Source organism: Myotis daubentonii, chromosome 2 (assembly GCF_963259705.1).
Source record: "Myotis daubentonii chromosome 2, mMyoDau2.1, whole genome shotgun sequence".
Taxonomy (NCBI): domain Eukaryota; kingdom Metazoa; phylum Chordata; class Mammalia; order Chiroptera; family Vespertilionidae; genus Myotis; species Myotis daubentonii.
The window spans coordinates 107,409,522-107,434,657 of NC_081841.1; the positions used below are offsets into that span (position 1 = coordinate 107,409,522).

General features: G+C 42.1%; 1 protein-coding gene and 1 pseudogene across 11 annotated transcripts in view; both read left to right on the forward strand.

The window, feature by feature from the left end:
* Window positions 1-25,136, forward strand: part of ZMYM5 (zinc finger MYM-type containing 5) — a 65,112-nt gene that overhangs the window by 30,320 nt on the left and 9,656 nt on the right. For 9 of the 11 annotated variants that reach the window (XM_059684137.1, XM_059684133.1, XM_059684139.1 and 6 more), the window contains 3 exons: window positions 5,879-6,164; window positions 6,905-7,070; window positions 8,494-8,706. In XM_059684137.1, coding sequence (XP_059540120.1) covers window positions 5,879-6,164; window positions 6,905-7,070; window positions 8,494-8,706 — 665 coding nt within the window. Of the gene's footprint in view, window positions 1-885; window positions 977-5,878; window positions 6,165-6,904; window positions 7,071-8,493; window positions 8,707-25,136 lie in introns of all 11 variants that reach the window. The other 2 variants (XM_059684142.1, XM_059684143.1) reach the window with 1 other exon arrangement.
* Window positions 20,819-22,307, forward strand: LOC132226281 (5-formyltetrahydrofolate cyclo-ligase-like; annotated as a pseudogene).

Sequence of the window (25,136 nt, forward strand, 5' to 3'; positions counted from 1 at the left end):
AAACACCTTATGGGGCAGGACTTGCTTCATTGGGGCTTTGGTGCTCACTGAGTCTGCCCCTTGAATGTGTTGCTTATGGATGTGAAGAATTGTAATCTGGTATGGTCTCACACTGACCACTGGGTACACTGGCTCTTGGATCTCCAAGGAGGTGCAAGGTTAGCCACTGCCTGGGGCCACCCAGCAGGATCTACAGAGACATCTGCAGATTCCTCCTCTTTTTACGGGGTTTGGAAGTGCCCAGAGGAGGCCCAGCTGTGTAGCAAGGCAAGCTGCTGCTGCTTTTGCCTGTTTGACAGGTTTTAGGTTGAGAAAGGATAGGCCATTCATATGCAAAAGCCACTGCACACAGCTTGGGTGGGGATGTAAATTGGGGGGGCAGGGTCTTGGGGAATCTCCTGGGTGGAGCAAACAGCAATGGCTGCCAGTCAGCCCTGCACTGGAGAGGTCCCAGCTCAGGAAAAATGACAGCTGTAAGCACCACCGTCTGAAAGAAAGCCACCCTCCCATTCCTGTCACAATGCCAGGTAGTGCAGTATCTCCCTGTATGTTTCTGGGTCCCCCAGAGTCTTATCCGGAACTGGAGTTCAGAGCAAGCGGGAGCTTGTATCTCCTACCCAATTAAAAAAGCAGTGCACCCGGGTGCCAGCCCGTTCCACGTCTCCGCACCTCCTACCAGTCTCAATGCACCTTCTTCTTTACCTCTCGTTGTAGAACTTCCACTCAGCTAGCTTTCCCATGGTTCTGGATGACAGTTGTTTTGTCTTTTAGTTGTAATTTTGATATGGTTGTGAGAGACAGAAAGTACAGGTGTTTACCTATGCCGCCATCTTGATTCCTTGGGAGTCATAAGCCAAAGTCTTGATTTTTTTTTTTCCTTTACAGTTTTTCATACAAAGCTATGATAACCAATCAGGGATATCAGAAGATAAGACCAAATTACAGAATAACAAGATAAAAAAAGCAGACAATAGAGGTGAGCCCATAAGGGATCCAGATAATTTGATTATCAGGCACAGATTTTAAGAAACTGTGTTTGAACTTTATGATTGGGCACAGCTGAAGAGAGCATTAATGAACTAGAAGTTATGTCACATTATTATCCAAAATGAATCATAAAGAGCAAAAAGGTAGAAAAAAACAGAAAGGAATGTGAAAGAATGACACTTGATGAAAAGGACATGTAATTGATGTCCCAGAAAGAAGAGGAAGGAAATGAGGCAGAAGTAAAACTGAGAATTTTCTAAAATGAAGAAGAAATCTCAAGTAGGATAAATACCTAAGAAACCATTAAATGACAAGTACAGAAATCAGACAAAAATTGGAGGCATTCCAAATGTCTGTCAACAGTGGTATTAGCCACACATTGGATTACTCCAGCAATGAAAAAGAATGAACTACTCTGTGCAATTATTAGAATAAACCTGAGGGACAAGATGTTGACTTATGGAAACTAGACACAAAAGAGTACATATTATATGATTTCAAATGTGAAGATCAAAGTAAGACAAAACGAATTTGTGAAGTCAGTATAGAGATGGCTTATGGAAAATTAGGGAAGTTATTGAGTGGGAAAATACATAAGGAAAGCTACTGGGGTATTGGAAATTTTCTGTATGTTTATCTGGGTGGTAGTCATGCAAGTATAGTCACTGAAAAAAAATTTATTGAGCTCTGCAAATTTATAGGATTTATAAACTTTATATGTTATTCCTTTTTTAAAATTTTTTGAAATTGATTTCAGAGAGGAAGGGAGTGGTAGAGAAATAGAAACTTCAATGAGAGAATCATTGATTCTCTGCCTGCTGCATGCCCCACACTGGGGATCCAGCCTGCAACCTGGGCATGTGCCCTGACCGGGAATCAAATCATGACCTCCTAATTCAAAGGTCAACGTGCAACCACTGAGCCACGCTGGCCAGGCATACATGTTACTCTTCAACAACCAAAAAACAAACAAATAAACAAAAAACACCTAAATATTGAATGAACTTTACCAACAGCCCCAACACTAAAGAAATATGAAAAGGTTGTTTAGGCAGAAGAATTTAGATGCAGTAAGAAATGAAGAATACCTAAAAGTCAAATAGTGGACCCAGTACTTCCTGTACTTTTGGGAAAATCACATAACTTCTAGGTCTTACTTTTCCTTTCATGTAATGAGGGATTTGGATTAAATAATATATTAGGCCTCCTCTCTTAAAATGTATTCTGGAGATAGGACATGGAAGAATTTGAGAGTTTAAGTTTAACCCAGACATACTAATATCAAAAGTAAAACAAAGTATTTGATGAATCAAGAAATTTGAAATTAGGAGGAATTAAATAATGCAGTATTAAACAGAGGAAAGTTTGCTTTATTTATGTATGCACCAAAGCTAAAGTAAAAATAATTTCAGGACTGACTTACTGTCTTAAAGAGCAGTATAGTTGATGTCTCACTTTCTATAGTTATATACAAATATGCCCCTTTTAAGTATGGATAAGTCCACAAAATTAAAAAGCCCAATGTTTTTGTGTTAAAGATTCTTATTTCTCCCATTTAAAAAACATTTTTTAAATTGATTTCAGAGAGGCCGGGAGAGGTGGGAGTAAGATAGAAACACCAATGTGAGAGATTATTGATTGGCTGCCTCCCTCATGCCCTCCACTGAGGATCCAGCCCCCAGCCTGGTTCAAAGCCATGCGGGTTGGGCTTTTTCTCCCATATTAATTGTGATAAATCACCTAATGGTTGGATATCCTTTCTTTTATGGTTGGATATCTTTATTTCTGTTTATTAAATCTAGTTTGTTATTGAGATAATATTCAAGGAAGTTTGATTCTAGGATGCAACCTATGTTTATTTATTTATTATTTATTGATTTGAGAAGGAGAGAGAGAGAAACATTGATTTGTTGTTGCACTTATTTTGGACAAAAAATTTGTTTTGTCCATTCATTGGTTGCTTCTGGTATGTGCCGTGACTGGAGATCGAACCTGCAACCCTGGCGTATTAGGATAACATTCTATCCAACTAGCTACCTGGCCAGGGCAACCTATGTTTATTTTATAGATGAATATGTAATTTCTGTTTTCTTTGGAGTGGTTGAAAATAATTTGGTTTTCTAAAGGAATGACTTAGAAGTAGAAAACTTTAGCAGTAAAGAAACTTCCTTTCTGAGTACTTGGCGATAAAAACTTTATTGGCCTATACTTCATATTAACCAGATTTCAACATGTGGAATGAAATAATTCCTTTGTTACTTGTTCTATTTTGGTTTTGCCTGTGAAATAGGACAAAGAAAGTTAGAAGCAGCAGGTAGGAATTCAGAAATGAAAATAGAATTATTAACGTTGGTAGTATTATATGAGGCCTTTAGAGCTGTGATAGGTGGAGGGGGCAATAGGCCTTGTGCTGATCACACAAGCTATTTTATTTATTTTGTTTTACTTTATTTTATTATTTTTTTTTGTTAATCTTCACCCAGGGATATTTTTCCATTGATTTTTAGGAAGTGTGGAAGAGAGAGGGAAAGCCAGAGAGAAACATCGATTTGAGAGACATCGATTGGTTGCCTCCTGCATAAGCCCCTATCAGGACCCGGGGAGGAACCTGCACATACCATGATATGTGCCCTTGACTGGAATCGAATCCAGGACCCTTTGGTCTGCAGGCTGATGCTCTATCCACTGAGCCAAACTGGCTAGGGTCTAACAAGCCACTTCTGAATAGAGTCTCATTTCTCAAAGTTTCACATCCAATAAATGCAGGATCTCAGGCCCCTCCTAGGACCTAATGATTTAGAATTTATGTTTAATTCAAAGATTCCCAAATAATCTCACACATGTTAAAATTTGAGAAGCACTGTTACCTGTACATCACATTGTACGATTTTGAAGCAACAATAATATATTATTGGAGTCGGGCATATATAAAGGCATTTTATGTTAATGCATATGAAATAATATTTTAGAAGGCTAGGAAGTAATTGTGGAAGGACTTGCTTTAAAATGTTCTGTCTAGCCTGGCTTGTGTAACTCTGTTGGTTGAGTGATGTCCCGAGCACCTAAAGGTTGCTGATTTTATTCTCAGTCAAGGTACATGCCCGGGTTTCAGGTTTGATCCCCGGCAGCTGATCCATGTTTTATGTTGATGTTTCTCTGTTCTCCCTTCTCTCTCTAAAAATTAATTTTTAAATGTTAAAAAATAAATGTTATGCCCAGCATGGCCAGAATGGCTCAGTTGGTTGAATGTCACCCTGTGCATCAAAAGGTTGCTGGTTCAATTCCCAGTCAGGGTACATACCTGGTTTGTGGGTTTGATTCCCAGTCAGAGCACATATGGAAGGCAATCAACCGATGTTTCTCTGTCACATTGATGTTTCTCTCTCTCTCTCTCTCTCTCTCTCTCTCTCTCTCTCTCTCTCTCTCTCTCAGTATGTCCTCCGAGGAGGAAAGGCCCTAGCTGGTTTGGCTCAGTGGATAGGAGCTGTGGGCCAAAGGGTCCTAGGTTCGATTCCTATCAAGGGCATGTACCTTGGCTGCAAGCTCCTCCCCAGCCTGGGCCCTGTTGGGATGCATGCAAGAAGCAACCAATCAATGTGTTTCTCTCACATTGATGTTTCTCTCTTGTCTTTCCCTCTCTCTTCCACTTTCTCTAAAAATCAATAGAAAAATACCCTCAGGTGAGGATTAAAAAAGGGGGGGGTGGGCCTGATTGGTGTGCCTCAGTGGTTGAGCATCGACCTGTGAACCAGGAGGTCTAGGTTTGATTCCTGGTCAGGGCACATGACTGGGTTGTGGGCTCCATCTCCATTGGGGGGCATGTTGGAGGCAGCAATCAATGATTCTCTCTCATCATTGATATTTCTATCTCTCTCCTTGCCTCTCTGAAATCAATAGAAGTATTTAAAAAATAAAAATAAACTATATTAAAGTGTTACATCTCAATTACATGTATTTCAAAGTATTTTGAAAGGAAATGTATTGATGTCTACATATTACTTGAAATATATAAAATATTTCTAAGGATGTATAGATAGAAAGACGTGTTGAAGCAAAAGTAGTAAAGTAGTAATAGTAAAGTAGTGTGGAGGGAGGACAAAGAGGGTAAAGGGGGTCAAATATGTGATGACGAAAAGAGACTAGACTTTAGGTGATGAGCACCCAATGTAATATACATATGTATTTTCGAATTGTATACCTGAAATGTATATAATGTTATTAAACAATGTTACCCCAAAAAATTTAATTTTAAAAAATTATAAAATGCTGTGGAATCTATTTGGTGTGCATATAGGAGTTGACTGTACAATTCCTTCAACTTCTCTATATGCTTTCAATTTTTTCATAGTAAAATGTTAATGGGGAAACTGTTATGAAAATGGAAATCATATACCACACTCTGTAGTTATCTTTGTATTTTCATATTTGCTTTATTTTATAATTAATTGGTATTTTGTTCCTAAGGAAGAAAAAATGGCTAATATTTTTTGCAAGTGCTTGTACCAAACATAAGGCTTTACTATTACACTTACTATTACACTTTCATGAGTTAAATATGATTGTCAGTTTGTCGTTGAGAAAACCAAGACATAGTTTTATATACTTGCACAATTTAGTAAGCTCAGAGCATACCTTTTGAACCTGGGGAGTCTGACATAAGAGTTGATGGCTACCAAATTGAACAATTCCAGGGCCAGTTTTCATCATTAGCACAATAGAGTATCATTCACTTAGAATACAAAGTGGGTCGTTCCCCTGGGATTGTGTAACAAAACTGCCTGGCCTTAACCACTTGCTTATATGGCTACCTCACTATTCTTAGACTTTTAAATATTTTTCTGATGTGAATTTTGAATTGTTCCATGACTTTTTCTTGTTTTTTATTTTTAAGATTCTTGGATCTCCCAGTCAGCATCATTTCCGCGTAATCAGAAACAGCCAGGGGTGGATTCTTTATCACCAGTGGGCTCACTTCCTAAACAGATTTGCCAGTCTTCAGCCAAACAGCAACTTACTAAACCAGCTAAAATCACTTGTGCACACTGCAAAAAACCTTTACAGAAGGGACAAACAGCTTATCAACGAAAAGGATCTGCTCACCTCTTTTGTTCTACCACCTGCCTTTCCTCCTTCTCTCATAAGCATACTCCAAAGAAACACAATGTAATGTGTAAAAAGTAAGCTGTACTTTTTCCATATGGTTGATGCTGACATTGTAAATGTGTGTTCTGAATGTAATTGGAGAACTGCATAAATTCATGGGTAGAACTGTTGCAGAGGTGTCCTCAAGTTTATTGAGCTTGAGTTATCTTAGAGTTTGTCAGAGAGTTCAGAGTTGTCAGTGGGCTTATTTGAACTGCCCTTACTCTCAGCAGGAAAATGGAGTGTGGGTATGGAAATAAATTGACCCTCTCCCTGCCACCAACTCTGCCTCGTCAGCCCAACCCCCATCTTCTTCAGTTCTACCAAGTTGCTAACACCTGTTGTTGTTTTTAAATCCTCACCTGAGGATATGTTTTTATTAATTTTAAAGAGAGAGGAAGGGAAAAAAAGAAACATCAATGTGAGAGGGAAACATCGATTGCTTAGCTTTTGTAGGCACCCCTGCCAGGGATGGAATCCACAACTAACTGGGCCTTCCAGACAGGGTTTGCTACCACCTTTTTGATTGCTTCTAAAAGTCATCAGAATCTATGGCAAGGATCTTGTGATGCAAAATATTTTTATTTATAAGTCTTTTCTTTCTATTTTGTTTAGGAACTCTTGGTGATGAAACAAAATAGTGGATTTTTCTAGATCCCCAAGTTATAGTTGATTTGTAGTATTAAATTATGAGAAAATGAAACTGTCCATTATTTTTCATATATTTAAAAATAAAATACAGTGTTGTTAAATTGTGTTTCTCCCTGTGTTTCAGAGATGTACCTGCAAAAAGGGCTACTGTCGTTCCTCAAGTGCAGTCAAGCCAGCCCTTCCAGGAATTCTGCAGTACATACCGTGTGTCTCCCTACGAAGACAACCAGAGTCTCAGAAAAAGAATTTCAAATAAATCAAGATGTACAATCTGTAATAAACTAACAGAGGTCTGAGTTTTTCTATCTTAAGTTATTATCTATGATAACTTTAATATGTTTTTTTAAAAATTGATTTTAGAGAGAGAGGAAGGGAGAGAGAGAGGGAAAAAAACTTGAAAATGAGAGAGAAACATCAATTGACTGGCTCTTGCATGCTCCCCTACTGGGGATCGTGCCTGAAACCCAGACATGTGCCCTGACTGGGACTTGAACCAGTCACTTTTTGGTACATGGGACAACTCTCAACCAACTGAGCCACACTGGCCAGGGTTCTAGGATAATTTTAACTGTTAAGTGCTATTCTGTGCTCTGCCATCTACATAATGCACATGTCCTGAATCTGCACAGTGAAGTTACAGGAAGGACTAAGGATATGCCAGAACTATTTTATAAACAAATGTCTTATTTGCACACAGTATGAAAAATATACATCTGTTTCTATAGAATTGGATGTACTAATCCATAGAGTAACAGTTGTATAGTGGATTTTGTTCTTACCAGACACGGTAAATTAAAATGTAGGTTCAGGACACAAAGGAAGCAACCAGCCCTGGTGCAAGAACATATAGAACATGTGGACTGAAAGTATGTTGATAACTTCACATTTCTTAATTGGTATTGCCATCCTTCCAGTTCCTGAAAGAAGAAACATGCATGTAGGCAGTCCTGACTTAACACAGTGCTTGGTAACAGTTTGGTGTTGGTTTCTGCAGAGCCATGCAAATCCAGGACACAATTTTATCGCAGTTACCACAGAGCTGAGCAAAGCAAGAACCCCTTAGTCTTGTATATCCAGACAACATCCAAATATGGAATACTGATTAACTTAGTCCCTCCCACAAATTATCTAGATCAATGAAGCTTATATGACTAAGAATTCTCAGTACATTTCTTTTAAGTGGGTGGTATCAAAATCTTTTAAATCCATTCATTTTCTGGAATGCTTAAGTTTCTCTGGGGAAGTTATTACTGATTTTATTGTTTTTTGTTCTGTGTATCTTATTTTTATAAAAATCAAAGAATGATTTTACAAAGAAATCAAAGATAAAAATGAAAAAATAATGAAATGGGCTTTTTAGTCTTTTTCCTGAATATTTTTTCCACTGAGAAGTTACAAGAGTGTCTTTGTTTCTGTTGAAATTAGTTATCTCTTGCCGTAAGTGGTTTGGCTCAGTGGATAGAGCATCGGCCTGCGGACTGAAGGGTCCCAGGTTCGATTCCGGTCAAGGGCATGTGCCTTGGTTGCGGACACGTCTCCAGTGCGGGTGTGCAGGAGGCAGCTGATAGATGTTTCTAACTCTCTATCCCTCTCCCTCCCTCTCTGTAAAAAATCAATAAAAACATATTTAAGAAAGAAAAAGAAACTAGTTATCTCATTGCTTACTTTGCTAATCTGGCTTATTTATTTAGTAAATGCTCATTTTTCTTTTAGATTCGCCATGAAGTCAGCGTTAATAATGTGACACACAAACTGTGCAGTAACCACTGCTTTAACAAGTACAGGTTGACTAATGGTCTGATAATGAATTGCTGTGAACATTGTGGAGAGTACCTGCCTAGCAAAGGTTCTGGAAGCATTGTCCTGGTGATTGATGGCCAAGAGGTGACATTCTGCTGCCAAAGTTGTGCTAATGAATATAAACAGGTAATTCTTTTAATTAATTTTAGATGATCAGGTATACAAAACCTGTTAGCTTAAATTAATCAGATTGATCTTAGAATTTCATTTAGTTCCACTTTTGTCATTCTGTCATTGAGGTGTTACATCTGAAGTGAGTATTGAAATCAATTGTAAGTTTGTTTAAAATTTTTACTTTTTGCAGACATTACAAGTAGTTCTTTTCTCTACTGTTTTACACTCCCACTGATAACTCGATAGTTCCAGTTACTTCACATTCTCCACAAAACTTGGTGTCGTCTGTTTTTTTGTGTTGTTTTTTAAAATATTGAGAGATAAAGATAGAAACATCAGTGAGAGAGAAACATAAACTGGCTGCCTCCTACATGCTCCCTACTGAGGACTGAGCCCAAAACCTGGGCATGTGCCCTGACCATAGCATGTGCTATGACCTCTTGGTACATGGGATGATGCTCAATCACTGGCTGGGTGGTGTTATCTGGTTTGATTTAAGGTATTCTAGTGGACATAAAATTTGCATTTTCTCAATAACTAATGTCCCCCTTTCATCATTCATATATCGTCTTTTGTTAAATGTCTAGTCAAGTCATGTGCTCATTTTTAAAATTAGGTTTTTGTATTATTGAGTTACAGGAATTCTTTATATATTCTGGATGCATATCTTTTATAAAATAATGTATTGAGAAGATGTTCTTCTGGGCAGTGTTTTGTTTTTTCATTTTCTTAGTGTTAAAGAAAAGTCTAAGTGTTTAATTTTGTTGAAATCCATTTTACTATTTGCTTTTCTGATTAATACTTTTTGCATTTTGGTTTTTTGTTTTGTTTTGTTTTAAATATATTTTATTGATTTTTTTTACAGAGAGGAAGGGAGAGGGATAGACAGTTAGAAACAGCGATGAGAGAGAAACACCTATCAGCTGCCTCCTGCACACCCCCTCTTGGGATGTGCCCGCAACCAAGGTACATGCCCTTGACCGGAATCGAACCTGGGACCCTTCAGTCCGCAGGCTGACGCTCTACCCACTGAGCCAAACTGGTTAGGGCTGCATTTTGTTTTAAGGCATATTTGCCTACCAAAGTTATGAAGCTATTTACCGTTATTTTCATCCTGGTCAGGGCACATCCCCAGGTTGTAGGTTCAATTCCCAGTTGGGGGTACATACCGAAGACAACTGATTGATGTTTCTCCTCCCTCTCCCTTCCTCTCTCTTTCTAAAATCAAAAATTAAGTCAAGATGGATGATAAATATAAAACCAGGAACATTCTTCATCCTCATTGAATAAAGGTTTAAGTGGATACTTTTTAAAGAAAACTAACTCAAGTGCAAGGCTATTAAATAATAGAGGAAACAATAGATACCCATAGTTGACTGTCGGTTTTTGCAAAGAAAGCTAGTTTATGTAATCTTCATTCTTAATATATACTGCATCTTGCATATAGCTAAACTGTTGGATGTGGCTGCTAGAAAAGCACAATGAACAATTAAAAAATAGCAAAAAGACAGTATATATTATCTTTTCAAAAGAGTACATGGCAAAAATAACCTAATGAACCTCAGATTGGTAATAAACAACTATTTTAGATCTTAATATTTTTACAAGTCTTTTTTTAGTGGATGATTTACCTGTATCTGCATACATTATGAGTTTGTCTTTTTAAATTAAGTCTTTATTATTCAGATTATTACAGTTGTTCCTCTTTCCCCCCCCTCCCCCCATAGCTCCCCTCCACCCGGTTCCCACCCCACCCTCCGCCCTCACCCCCTACTGTCCTGATCCATAAGTGCACGATTTTTGTCCAGTCTCTTCCCGCATCCCCCACACCCCTTTTCCCCCCAAGAATAGTCAGTCCACTCCCTTTCTATGCCCCTGATTCTATTATAATCACCAGTTCATTCTGTTCATCAGATTATTTATTCACTTGATTTTTAGATTCACTTGTTGATAGATGTGTATTTGTTGTTCATAATTTGTATCTTTACCTTCTTCTTCTTCCTCTTAAAGGATACCTTTCAGCATCCTATCTAATAAAAGAGAAACATGGTAATTGGCGTACGACTTCTACCCTTCCCATTGGCTAATCAGGGTGATATGCAAATTAACTGCCAGCCAAGATGGCGGCCAGCAGCCAGGCAGCTTGAAACTAACATGAGGCTTGCTTGCTTCAGTGAGGGAGGACTTCAACGTTCCCCACCTGCTGCTGCAGGCCTCTGAGCTACAACTCTAAGCAACTATGTAACAAATATTGAAGCTAAACAAAACCCCAGAAACCTGCCGGGCTTCAGCCAGCAGGATCGCAACATTGTAAGCAAAGGCCAGAAACCTACATTCAGCAGTGGAGGTCTAAGAGCTGGAGCCAAGCCTCAAAGATAAAGCTGGCCCAGAATAAAAAAAAAGAAAGAAAGAAAAAAAGGAGCTGTTGGGAGCTTCAGTCACCCCCAGCCTGAAAACAGCCCTCAGCCCCTCACCCAGACTGGCCAGGCACCCCAGTGGGGACCCCCACCCTGAAGGGTGTGTGACCAGCTGCAAACAGCCATCATCCCCTCACCCAGGCTGGCCAGGCACCCCAGTGGGGACCCCCACCCTGATCCAGGACACCCTTCAGTGCAAACCAGCTGGCACCCACCTGTGCACCAGGCCTCTACCCTGTATAGTAAAAGGGTAATATGCCTCCCAGCACCAGGATCAGCGGAGCCACGAGGCCTCCCAGCACCGGGATCAGTGTGACAGGGGGCAGCGCCCAAACCCCCTGATCGCCCTGCGACTCTGTGTGTGACAGGGGGCAGGGCCACAACCTCCCTATCCACCCTGCTCTGTTCGTGACAGGGGAAGGCGCCCCAACCCCCTGATCAGCCCTGCTCTGTGCCTGATAGGGGGGAACTCCCCAACCCCCTGATCGCCCTGCAGCTCTGTGTGTGACAGGGTGCGGCGCCCCAACCCCCTGATTGGCCCTGCTCTGTATGTGACCGGGTGCGGCGCCCCGACCCTCTCCCCCCCCACATGGGCCCTGCTCTGTGTGTGATGGGGTAGAGCCATAACCTCCCCATCGGCCCTGCCCTGAGTGTGACAGTGGCGGCGCCCCAACCCCCTGATCAGCCCTTCTCTGTGGGTGATAGAGGGTGGCACCCCAACCCCCTGATGGGCCCTGCTCTGTGCGTGACAGAGGGCAGCGCCCCAAACCCCTGATGGCCCTGCTCTGGGCATGACAAGGTACAGAGCCCCAACCCCCCTGATGGGCCCTGCTCTGTGAGTGACAGGGGGAAGTGCCCCAACGCCCTGATTAGCCCTGCTCTGTGGGTGACAGGGAGTGGCGCCGCAACCTCCCCATCGACCCTGCCTTGAGTGTGACAGGGGCGGTGCCCCAACCCCCCAATCGGCCCTACCCTGAGCATGACTGAGGGTGGCATCACAACCTCCCGATCGCCCTGCTTTGTGTATGACAGGGGGCAACGCCCCAATTCCCCAATCGGCCCTGCTCTGAGCCCGACCAGGGGCTGCACCTAGGGATTGGGCCTGGCTTCTGCCACCCGGGAGCAGGCCTAAGCCAGCAGGTCGTTATCTCCCGAGGGGTCCCAGACTGCGAGAGGGCATAGGCCTGGCTGAGGGACCCCCCTCCCCCCCGAGTGCACAAATTTTTGTCCACCGGGCCTCTAGTTTCATATAATACTGGTTTGGTGGTGATGAACTCCTTTAGCTTTTTCTTTTTCTTATCTGTGAAGCTCTTTATCTGACTTCAATTCTGAATGATAGCTTTGCTGGATAAAGTAATCTTGGTTGTAGGTTCTTGCTATTCATCACTTTGAATATTTCTTGCCACTCCCTTCTGACCTGCAAAGTTTCTGTTGAGAAATCAGCTGACAGTCGTATGGGTACTCCCTTGTAGGTAACTGACTGTCCCTCTCTTGCTGCTTTTAAGATTCCCTCTTTGTCTTTTGCTCCTGGCATTTTAATTATGATGTGTCTTGGTGTGGTCCTCTTTGGATTCCTTTTGTTTGGGGTTCTCTGCGCTTCCTGGACTTGTAAGTCTATTTCTTTCACCAGGTAGGGGAAGTTTTCTGTCATTATTTCTTTAAATAGGTTTTCAATATCTTGCTCTCTCTCATCTTCTGGCACCCCTATAATTCTGATGTTCGTATGATTAAAGCTGTCCCAGAGGCTCCTTACACTATCTTCATATTTTTGGATTCTTTTTTCATTTTGCTTTTCCGGTTGGGTGTTTTTTGCTTCTTTGTATTTCAAATCTTTGACTTGATTCTTGTGATCCTCTAGTCTGCTGTTGGCACTCTGCATAATATCCTTTATTTCAGTCAGTGTATGCTTACTTTCTAGTTGGTCCTTTTTCATAACCTCAAGGGTCTGACTAGATTTCTTGAGGATCTCACTACATTTATCGGCAGTCTCACCAGTCTTTTTGAGGGTCTTATTAAATTTATCGGCGGTTTCTAGAAAGTTCTTGAAAAACCTTAAAAGTGTGGTTTTCAACTCTATATCCAGTAGTTTGCTTTCCTCCATTTCTGTCATTTGTGACCTGTTTCTTTGTCTCCTCATTTTTTATGCTTCCCTGTGTTGGTAGAGTGGCTTTGTGTGCTAGGTGTCCTATAGGGCCCAGTGGCTCAGCCTCCCCAATTACCTGAGGTGGACACTCTTGGTGCACCCCTTTGTGGGCTTTGTGCACAGTCTTGTTGTAGTTAAGCCTTGATTGTTGTAGGTATCCCTGGGAGGAATTGGCCTCCTGGCCAATTGGCTATGAGTGTCAGCTGTGTCTACTGTGGGAGAACTTCTGTGCTGAAGACAACCTTATGCCCCCTGAGTGTGTCCTTTATGGATCTGAGGAGTTGTGATTGGATGGTCCCACTCTGACCACTGGGTACACTGGCTCTTGGATCTAAGGAGGTGCTAATTTAGTCTCTCCCTGAGGCTACCCAGCTGGAGCTACGAAGAGATCTGCAGATTCCCCTTCCTTGTTTGGGGTTCGGAGGTGCCCAAATGAGGCCCAGCTGTGAAGCAATGCAAGCTGCTGTGGGGCCTTGGGCCTTCTCTTGGAAGTTCTGAGTCTGTCTGGCGCAGCTGCAGTTTGTTAGGTAATTTTCAGATTGTAAAGGGCCAGGGCATTCATCTGCAAAAGCCTCTGCTGCAGCTTGGGTGGGGCAGGGTCTCAGAGAATCAATAGGGTGGAGCAAGCAACTATGGCTGATCCTCAGCCCTGCCCTAAGGAGCCCCGTGTCTCAGTGTCCTGGTAATTGCTGCAGCACCTTTGAGAGAAAGCCGCCCTCGAGTTCCGAGTTCTGCCCGCTGCCAGACAGTCCAGTTTCTCCCTGTATGAGTCTGGGTCCCCAGAGACTCACCCGGAACTAGAGTTCAGAGCAGTCGGGGGCTTGTGACTCCCTCCCAATTCAAAAAGACAGCTGCGTCCTCAGTTGCCAGCCCTTGCCGCATGCGCCTCCGTTCCTCTGCACTTCTGCACCTCCTCTGAGTCTCAGTGTGCTTTTCTCTTTCCTTCTAGTTGTAGAATTTCCACTCAGCCGGCCTTCCTGTGGTTCTGAATGATGTCCGTTTTGTCTTTTAGTTGTATTGTTTTTGTTTTTATTATTAGTTAAGGTATTACAGATGTGTCCTCATCCCCGCCATTAACCCCCAACCTTCCTTCCCCCCCGCCCCGTTAGTTGTATTTTTGAATTTGTTGTGGGAGGCAGAAATTTCTGTTGTTTACCTATGCCGCCATCTTGGTTTCTCTCCATTATGAGTTTTTGCAATGAGCTCATAATTTTTTTTTTTTTTTAGGACAAATCTATTTATCGGAATGTATGTTTTAGAAGCAATGTGCCAAAGTCTTGGGGATTGATTACAGAAATCACAGTTTATACAATTATATGTAATTTCTAAATAATACTTAATCACTAAAAAGTATGTTATAGAATACTTCCTGACATGAGAGTATTTTATTTAGGGAAATTAAGCAGGTTACAAAGCAGGAGGTTTAACATGATTATATTTTAGTTTGGAGAAAAAAATAGATTTGAATAATTATAGTTAATTTTTAAATTAAAACAGATTTGGAAGGACACAAAACAATAACTCCTTCTGAGTACTGTGATAGTGGGTGTATTTTCCTTCTTCTCCTCCTCGCCTTCCTCTTCCTCCTCCTCCCTTCCCCCTCCTCCTCCTCCACCTCCTCCTCCCTCCTCCTTCTTCTTTTCCCCTGTTTTATAGTTTTTTAAAAAATGTTCTACTATACGCAGTAAATTTTAAACAGTCTCTATACTGTCTCCACTTTTGGTTCTCGGGTGTCAGGGTTCTCTCCTGCGAGTTTTCTGTTGATTATACAGGAAGTTTTTCTATATTTTAGTTGTAATACCAGTTTGTTCCTGGGAGCATGTCTGTGCAGCATGCACTCACTCTGCCGCCATTTTTAATCTCTGAGCTCATAATCTTCACACAGATATAAAGTTGATCCTGTGAATAGCATAAGGCTTACTAGTACACAAAGATTATAAATTTTTTACTCCTGAACAAACACCAGACATGAAAGCGGGAAAACAGAGAGAGTCAAAATAAGCAGCAACCATATACCTAGACTTTCTTGAATAACTGTATTGCCAGGCACTCTGATCCTACTATGGGTGTATTAGTAGTGCACAATAGCTCATTAACAGTTTACAAATGCAGGAATGTCATTTCTATAGAATGCAGAAGTTTTATAAATGTGCTCTCACCACCACATTGGGGGTGTTTTTGTTTTTCTTAATCCTCACCCAAGGGTATGTTTTTATCAATTTTAGAGAGAGAAAGAGAGACAGAGAAACATCAATCGGCTGCCTCCCTTACGTACCCCAACCAGGGATGGAACTGGCAATCTAGGTATGTTATGTGTCCTGAATGGGAATTGAACACTCCAACTGAGCAACCCAGGCAGGGCCACTTTGGTAATTTTTGTTTGTTTGTTTTTTAATATTTTTTATTGCTTTTTTTAGAGAAAAGGAGAAGGAGAGGAGAAACATTGTTTGGTTGCCTCCCGTATGTACCCCACCTGGGGATGGAATCTCCATCTTGGGCATGTACCCTGACAGAAATTGAATTGGCGATCTTTTGGTGCATGGGACTTCCCTCAACGAACTAAGCCACACCTGCCAGGGCTGGCACATTGTTTTTGTTTGTTTGTTTGTTTGTTTTTTAAATATTTTTTATTGATTTCAGTGAGGAAGAGGGAGGGAAAGAGATAAAAACATCAATGATGAGAGAGAATCATTGATCAGCTGCCTCCTGCATGTCCCCTACTGGGGATTGAACCCAAAACCCTGACCAGGAATCAAATCCTAACCTCCTGGTTCATGGGTTGATACTCAACCATTGAGCCACACTGGCCAGGCCCACATTGGTGTTTTTAAGTGATTAGTGGCAGGCCTTATCACATTAGAAAGCCTTTATGATCTATGAAGACCTTAAGAAAAAACTGAAGTTTTGCTGTTATAAAATGGATAATCCTAATCTTGATCTTACCCAGTGACCTAATTGGGATTGATTTTGTCTGTTTGGGGACATTTGGCAGTGTTTTAAATAATGTTGATTACCACAACTGGATTGTTGCTGTTGGCATCTAGTGGGTAGGGGCCAGGGATGTTGTTAAATATCCTGCAGTGCACAGTACAGTCCCTACAACAGAGTTATCTGGCCTAAGACATAGTGCCAAAGTTGAGGAAATCCTGTAACCAAAGGATAAGTATGTGCTAGAATGTGTGTGTGTGGTAAGTATAGTGAAAGGAAGATCTAAATTCCCATCCTCCTCATTGAGAATTCAATTGATGATGCCTAAAACTAGGAAGAAAAATCAATAGTCACGTAGACATGTTACTTTGATATTTCAAAATAAACACCAAAAGAATCAGCTGAATGTGTTCAAAATAACTAACTTTTGGGAAAGTGGACTACAGGGTGTCCCCCAAAAATGTATACACATCTCAAATGATTTTAAAGTCATTGTTTTTTAACATACAGTTCATTTTCAAAATTTAAAAGAACCTACAGAAATGAGTAATTATTGTTGTCATAATAATTACTGGTACAGGTACTGCTGATAACTCGGAGCAATGGAATCACAAACATCAAGAATAATTTCAGCCCTAACCGGTTTGGCTCAGTGGATAGAGCGTTGGCCTGCGGACTGAAGGGTCCCAGGTTTGATTCTAGTCAAGGGCATGTACCTTGGTTGCGGGCATATCCCCAGTAGGGGATGTGCAGGAGGCAGCTAATCAATGTTTCTCTCTCATCAATGTTTCTAACTCTCTATCCCTCTCCCTTCCTCTCTGTAAAAAGTCAATAAAATATATTTGAAAAAAAAAAGAATAATTTCAGCCAAAACCGGTTTGGCTCAGTGGATAGAGCGTCGGCCTGCGGACTGAAAGGTCCCAGGTTCGATTCTGGTCAGGGGCATGTACCTGGGTTGCGGGCACATCCCCAGTGGGGGATGCGCAGGAGGCGGCTGATCGATGTTTCTCTCTCATCGATGTTTCTGACTCTCTATCTCTCTCCCTTCCTCTCTGTAAAAATCAATAAAATATATTTAAAAAAAAAAAAGAATAATTTCAATTGAGCCCTAGCCAATTTGGCCCAGTGGATACAGCGTCGGCCCTCAGACTGAAGGGTCACAGGTTCGATTCCGGTCAAGGCAACCAATCCATGTGCTTCTCTCACATTGATGTTTCTCTTTTTTTTTTTTTTTTTTTTTATATATATATTTTATTGATTTTTTACAGAGAGGAAGGGAGAGAGACAGAGAGCTAGAAACATCGATCAGCTGCCTCCTGCACATCTCCCACTGGGGATGTGCCCGCAACCCAGGTAACATGCCCCTGACCGGAATCGAACCTGGGACCTTTCAGTCCGAAGGCCGACGCTCTATCCACTGAGCCAAACCGGCCTCGGCTGATGTTTCTCTTTCTGTATCTCTCCCCTTCTCCACTCTAAAAATCAATGAAAAATATCCTTGGATGAGGATTAACAACAACAAAAAAGAAAATCATTTTGTTCGGTATTTATGCGCCCTCAATTCGTCAACAGTTGCCGTTTTTGTACCGTAAATTTTACCTTTTATATATCCTCATAAAAAAGTCTAGTGGCACTTTAAGATAAGTTTTATTAGTTCAAAGCTTAGTCTGGCTTTACCCATTATTTCAAATCAATTAAATTGGAAAAAGTGAAAATTAACTTAGTTATCAGCTGTTAAAGTGTGTATATATATTATTGGGTACACCCTATATTTGTTGTAATTAACCAGGTTTAACTATTTGATGCTTTATACTAAATGTATATTCAGTTTCGATTAAGTAAAACCCTATAATACGTTAAAGATAATAAAGTTCAGAGAAAACAACTTAGCCAGAATCACAGCTAGATTTGACTACACATTGGAAACCTTAATTAGTGCATGAAACAAACATTTGATTATACGTGTGCCTCATTTTCCCAAATAAGCCATAAGTTCCCTGAGGCCAGGATGTATATCTGATTCAATTCAGAAACCTCCAGAATAACTAGCCTTATATGTGGGGTGACCAAGCCACTGGGACACTTCTAAGAGTGAAATGATCTGTATTAATAAGCATAGTGCTCTCCATCTTGGTACCTTCCCCCTGACCCCCTCCTCTTTTTAGATGCTTTAGTTAATTGATGCCTATTGCCTACCTTTTATTTGGCTTTAGTTTTCATCCATGTCATTAGTAAAAATATTTATGTGACAGAAGAATGTAGTATTGCACTGAAGTATTTTTATTTATTTTATTTTTTTATATATATATTTTAATTGATTTCAGAGGGGAAGGGAGAGGGAGAGAGAGATAGAAACATCAATGATGAGAGAGAATCATTGATTGACTGCCTCCTGCACACCCCACACTGGGGATCGAGCCGGCATCCCGGGTATATGCCCTTACCGGGAATCGAACCAGTGACCTCTTGGTTCCTGGGTCAATGCTCAACTGCTGAGCCACACCCGGCTGGGCACACTGAAGTATTTTTAAATGTGATTTTCAAGGAATTTCAGATGTGTTTCCCTGGAGAGAGAGCCTGAGTATCATGGATGAGGAGAGATATTTTAACCTTCAGCGTAGAGTATACAGCAGAAAATTTACTAGCCTTTACAAAGAGTGGCTGACTCAATTACCTTTATCTTTTTTTTTAGTTTTTTTAAATATATTTTATTGATTTTTTACAGAGAGGAAGGGAGAGGGATAGACAGTTAGAAACATCGATGAGAGAGAAACACCGATCAGCTGCCTCCTGCACACCCCGTACTGGGGATGTGCCCGCAACCAAGGTACACGCCCTTGACCGGAATCGAACCAGGGATCTTTCAGTCCACAGGCTGACGCTCTGTCTACTGAGCCAAACCGGTTAGGGCTGGCCTTTATCTGTATCATTAGTTCTTTGCTATCAGACCCTATTCAGTAATTGTCACATAATTATGAGTCTCCTTGTATGTGTGTATGCCAATAAGGTCAACTAACATGAGTTTACTCTGATGCCAGATACAGCTTTTCATGCATTTTCACATTTAATCATAAGTCTCCCCTTGTTAAGTACAATTGAGATCCTCATTTTATTGGGAGGAAACTGAAGCTTGGGTGATTAAGTGACTTGCCCAAAGTCATATGCCTTTGAAGTGTCCCACCCATTGAGAATTATAACAAGTTGACTACCTATTCATTACCAAGAACCTTAGGAAGATAAAAGATAAGATCAGAGTTTGGGTTGGGTTGTGTAAAATTTAATATTGCAATCCTTGGCTTTCTGTTTTATTCTTTTTAAAAATATATTTTTACTGATTTCAGCAAGGAAGGGAAAAGGAGGGAGAGAGAGAGAGAAACATCAATGGTGAGAGAGAATCATTGATCAGCTGCCTTCTGCACGCCTCCCAATGGGAATTGAACTTGCAACCCAGGCATGTACCCTGACCGAGAATCAAAACCTGACTTTCTGGTTCATAGGTCGACGCTCAACCACTGAGCCATGCCTGCTGGGCTGTTTATTTTTCTATGTGCTCTTTTAGTATAGCCTTCTCCACTCCCATAGTTTTAATTAGTATATATTTTGGTGACTTCCAAAATATCTGTAGATCATAATTCTTCAGTTTCAGACCACCTGTAATCTCCATTTAACTGTTTTATATCTCAAACTCTATCGAAAACTGAAACTCCAAACTTTTTTTTTTATTTGTTTCCCTTGTTAGTAAATTATCCCATAATCTAGTCAGACACCTGAGGGGAGAGGGAGTCATTATTTATGACAAATATTACACATTCATGATCCTCTCTGGCCAGAAGTTCTTTGAAACCATGTCATGGGGTCATGTTACTAACCCATCTTAGGGCCATTCTCTACACCTCCCTCTTCTCTGTCTCCAGATTCACTCAGTTACCAACTAATACAGATTTTGCTTCCTAAATCTCTCTCCACTCTATCCTACCTCTACGCCTATCATCCTAGACATAGCCTCCATCCTCTTGCCAGCATTACCACAGCTTTCTGTCTCTTTATGCTTGGCGTTCCTTACAGTTGCAAATCCATATTATAATCAGAGTGATCTCTCTAAAGTACAGATTTGATCATGATGCACTTCTGCTTTTTTTACTTTAGTGCTGTCACATTGCTTTCAGGATTATATGAGAACAAAGCTCTTCCTGTTTTTTGTTTGTTTTAACTTTTTAAAAAGATTTTAAAATTAATTTTTAGAGAAAGAGTAAGAGAGAGGGAGAGAGAAATATTGATGTGAGAGCAAAACATCTATTAGGGAAGGGGTGTTGAGCCCACAACCCTGGCTTGTGACCTGACCTGGAATTGAACTGGCAACCTTTTGGTACATGGGATGTTGCCCAACCAACTAAGCCACTCTGGCCAGGATTTGTTTTTTGAGCGAGTATGTTTATTAAAGCTGGGGATATTGGCCTGGCCAGTGTGGCCTGTTAGTGCCAACCTCTGGACCAAGTGGTCATGGATCAATTCCCGGTCAGGCACATGCCTGCGTTAGGGGCTCGATCCTCAGTGCGGGGGTTGGAGGGGTGGGGGTGAAGGAGGCAGCCAATCAATGATTCTCTCATCATTGATGTTTCTGCCTCTCACTCTCCCTTCCTCTCTCAAATCAACATAAATATATTAAAAAACAACAACTGGGGACAGTGAAATAACAAAGGGCTTAGGACTGAAGAAGCAAGAGGAGAGAGCCTGGCTTGAATGCGCGAGGTCCCTGAGGGAGGGCTCCCGGCTGTGAGGATGACAGTGAGAGGGTGGAGTGGTGATGCCCTATTCCCACGGAGGCCTTTGCGGATGAGATCGCCTCTGTGGGGCTAATGCAGGTGCTGAGACGGAAGCAGGTGAATGCCCGCAGTCAGTATCAGAAGTCCAAGAGAATTTCCATCTTCGTGAGCATGCTAGATGAAATCAAGACAGATGAGATCATCAAGGACATTTTCCACCGTGGCAAAACCTGCTTTATCCCACGGTACGAGTTCCAGAGCAATCACATGGACATGGTGAAGTTAGCATCACCCGAGGAAATTGCTTCACTTCCCAAAACATCCTGGAATATTCATCAGCCCGGTGAGGATGAGGTTCGGGAGGAGGCCTTGTCAGCAGGCAACCTGGACCTCATCTTCATGCCAGGTCTCGGGTTCCATGAGCAAGGCAACCTGCTGGGGCAGGCCAGGGCTACTATGACGCCTACCTGAGGCGCTGTGAACAGCACCAGCAGGCGAAGCCCTACAACATGGCCTTAGCGTTCAAGGAGCAGATTTGCGTCCAGGTCCCAGTGGACGAACATGACGTGAAGGGAGATGAAGTCCTCTAGAAAGACACCTTCTAAGTCCCGCTGCTGCAGCCAGATGCTTGGGGTCCGTGCCTGAGAGAGATGCACACAAATGATGTGCATGTCCCTTCAGGGCTTAGTCAAAATTGCACACCAGTGGGAACATGGGGTACATTGTTGTAATAATTATAAGATACATAACCAAAAACCACCATTAAAAATTAATAAAACTGCCCTAGCCGGTTTGCCCTAGTGCAGTGGTTGGCAAACTGAGGCTCGGCAAACCGCGGCTCGCAAGCCACATGCGGCTCTTTGGCCCCTTGAGTGTGGCTCTTCCACAAAATACTGGCTCTTCCACAAAATACCGACTTCTGTGCACGGGCCATGAAGTTTCAATCGCACTGTACATGCACGCCTGCACGTGGTATTTTGTGAAAGAGCCACACTGAAGGGGCCAAAGAGCTGCACGTGGCTCATGAGCTGCAGTTTGCCAACCACACCCTAGTGTATAGAGCATCGGCCTGTGGACTGAAGGGTCCCAGGATCGATTCCTGCTCAGGGCACATGCCTGGGTTGCAGGCTTGATCCTCAGTGTGGGGCCTGCAGGAGGCATCCGATCCATGATTCTCTCTCATCATTGATGTTTTTATCTCTCTCGCCCTCTCCCTTCCTCTCTGAAATCAATAAAAAATATTTTTTTAAAAATTATAAAACAAAAAATGAAAGGCTGAGAGGCTGCTTTGTCCTCTAGAAATGTTATAGTAAAGAAGTGAGGGAAAACTCACATGAGAACCCTGATAGCCAAGGACCCCAGGTGGAGACCGCATAGATTCGTAGGAAGGGCAGAGGCATGAAAGGGTTATCTGGACACCCAGATACAGCAACTGAACTCCTGGAGAGATATCTCAGGTGGGGGCGGGGGGGGGGAGTCACTGAGAACTCTGGGATCTAATCCCGAAGCTGGGCTCCCCAGCAGAGAGCACCAAACTGAGGAGGGTACCCACATAACATCTAACTGAAGAGCAGTGGGGTGCTGTCTGCCAGGGAGTGGCAGCTGAAACTTTGGGCACCCTTGTAAAGGGCCAACCCACAAAAATTCCCAGTGGAGCCACCCACCTTATCCTCTGGCAGAGGGAGGGTGAAGTGGACTGGAGCTGTGAGAGCAGAATCCTGGACTGAGGGTTTGGGGGATAGAACTGAGAAGGCAGACACCCCAGGTTTCCTTGGCTGAGTCATTCCCTCACATAGTGAAAGACATTTTTCCCACACAGACACTTGCCTTGCCTGGAGGGGAAAACAGTCGACATACCCTATTGAAAAATACCTTGCCCTGAGACCTCTTAAGAGATTAAAAGTAACAGTTAGCCCAAACTGCTTTGGCTCAGTGGATAGAGCGTCGGCCTGCGGACTGAAGGGTACCAGGTTAGATTCCAGTCAAGGGCATGTACTTTGGTTATGGGCACATCCCCAGTAGGGGGTGTGCAGGAGGCAGCTGGTCGATGTTTCTCTCTCATCGATGTTTCTAACTCTCCCTCTCCCTTCTTCTCTGTAAAAAAACAATAAAATATATATATATATTTTTAAAAAGTAACAGCCTCCAGGCAGAAGCAACTCTCCCACCCTGTTGAAAAAACTCTCCCCACACCTGAGGACAATTAACTGGGGACATTTCAAGTCAGAATCCTATTAGTCTGTAGACAGAGGCAGTCTCTGGAGGCTTGCAGGCTTTGCCTGATCCAATTAGTCAGAAACAGCCTTTAACACTGTCCTGCACTAGAGATTGAGAGGTGTAGAGGATCTACCTAAAACATAGTCACAAAAACAAACAGACAACCAAATGAGGAGACAAAGAAACAACCCTCATATGAAAGAACTAGGGAATTCTCCCAAAGAGAGAAATGAAGCAGAGACAAGAAATTTTTTTTTTCATTGTTCCTGATTTTATTTTATTTTATTTTTTAATATATTTTTATTGATTAAGATATTACATATGTGTCCTTGTCCCCACGTTACCCTCTACCCCCCCCCCCCCCCCGTTGTCCGTGTCCATTGGTTAGGCCTATATGCCTGCATGTAAGTCCTTTGGTTGATCTTTCCCCCTTTCCCCCACCCTCCCCTACCCTCCCTCCAAAGCCCGACAGTCCAATCAATGCCTCTCCGTCTCTGGATCAGTCCTTGTTCATCAGTTTATGTTGTTCATTATATTCCACAAATGAGTGAGATCATGTGGTATTTATCCGCTCTCCAGTTCCCCATGCTGTGGCAAATGGTAAGAGTTCCTTTTTCTTCTTCCTCTTCTTAAAGAATACCTTTCAGCATTTCATATAATGCTGGTTTGGTGGTGATGAACTCCTTTAGCTTTTTCTTATCCGTGAAGCTCTTTATCTGACCTTCTATTCTGAATGATAGCTTTGCTGGATAAAGTAATCTTGGTTGCAGGTTCTTGCTATTCATCACTTTGAATATTTCTTGCCACTCTCTTCTGGCCTGCATGGTTTCTGTTGAGAAATCAGCTGACAGTCGTATGGGTACTCCCTTGTAGGTAACTGACTGTCTTTCTCTTGCTGCTTTTAAGATTCTCTCTTTGTCTTTTGCTCTTGGCATTTTAATTATGATGTGTCTTGGTGTGGTCCTCTTTGGATTCCTTTTGTTTGGGGTTCTCTGCGCTTCCTGGACTTGTAAGTCTATTTCTTTCACCAGGTGGGGGAAGTTTTCTGTCATTATTTCTTCAAATAGGTTTTCAATATCTTGCCCTCTCTCTTCTTCTGGTACCCCTATAATTCTGATGTTGGTACGCTTAAAGTTGTCCCAGAGGCTCCTTACACTATCTTCATATTTTTGGAATCTCTTTTCTTTTTTCTTTTTCAGTTGGGTATTTTTTGTTTCTTTGTATTTCAAATCTTTGACTTGATTCTTGGGATCCTCTTGTCTGCTGTTGGATCTCTGTAAATTATTCTTTATTTCAGTCAGTGTATGCTTAATTTCTAGTTGGTCCTTTTTCATGTCCTCCATGGTCTCACTATACTTATTGAGGGACTCATTAAATTTATCGGCGGTTTCCATAAAATTCTTGAAAAACCTTATAAACGTGGCCTTGAACTCTATATCCAGTCGTTTGCTTTCCTCCATTTCTGCCATTTGTGACCTGTTTCTTTGTCTCCGCATTTTGGCTGCTTCCCTGTGTTGATAGAGTGGCTTTGTGTGCTAGGTGTCCTGTAGGGCCCAGTGGCTCAGCCTCCCCAGTTACCTGAGGTGGACACTCTTGGTGCACCCCCTTATGGGCTTTGTGCACAGTCTTGTTGTAGCTATGCCTTGGTTGTTGTAGGCTCACTGGGAGGAATTGACCTCCAGGCCAATTGTCAGTGAGAATCAGCTTTGTCTATGGTGGGAGAACTTCTGTGCTGAAGACACCCTTCTGGGGCAAGACTTGCTTCAGTGGGGCTTTGGTGCTCACTGAGACTGCACCCTGAGTGTGTCCCTTATGGATCTGAGGAGTTGTGATCTGGGTGGTCCCCCTCTGACCACTGGGTACAGTGGCTCTTGGATCTAAGGATGTGCTAATTTAGCCTCTGCCTGAGGTTACACAGCAGGAACTATGAAGAGAACTGCAGATTCCCCTTCCTTTTTTAGGAGTTTGGAAGTG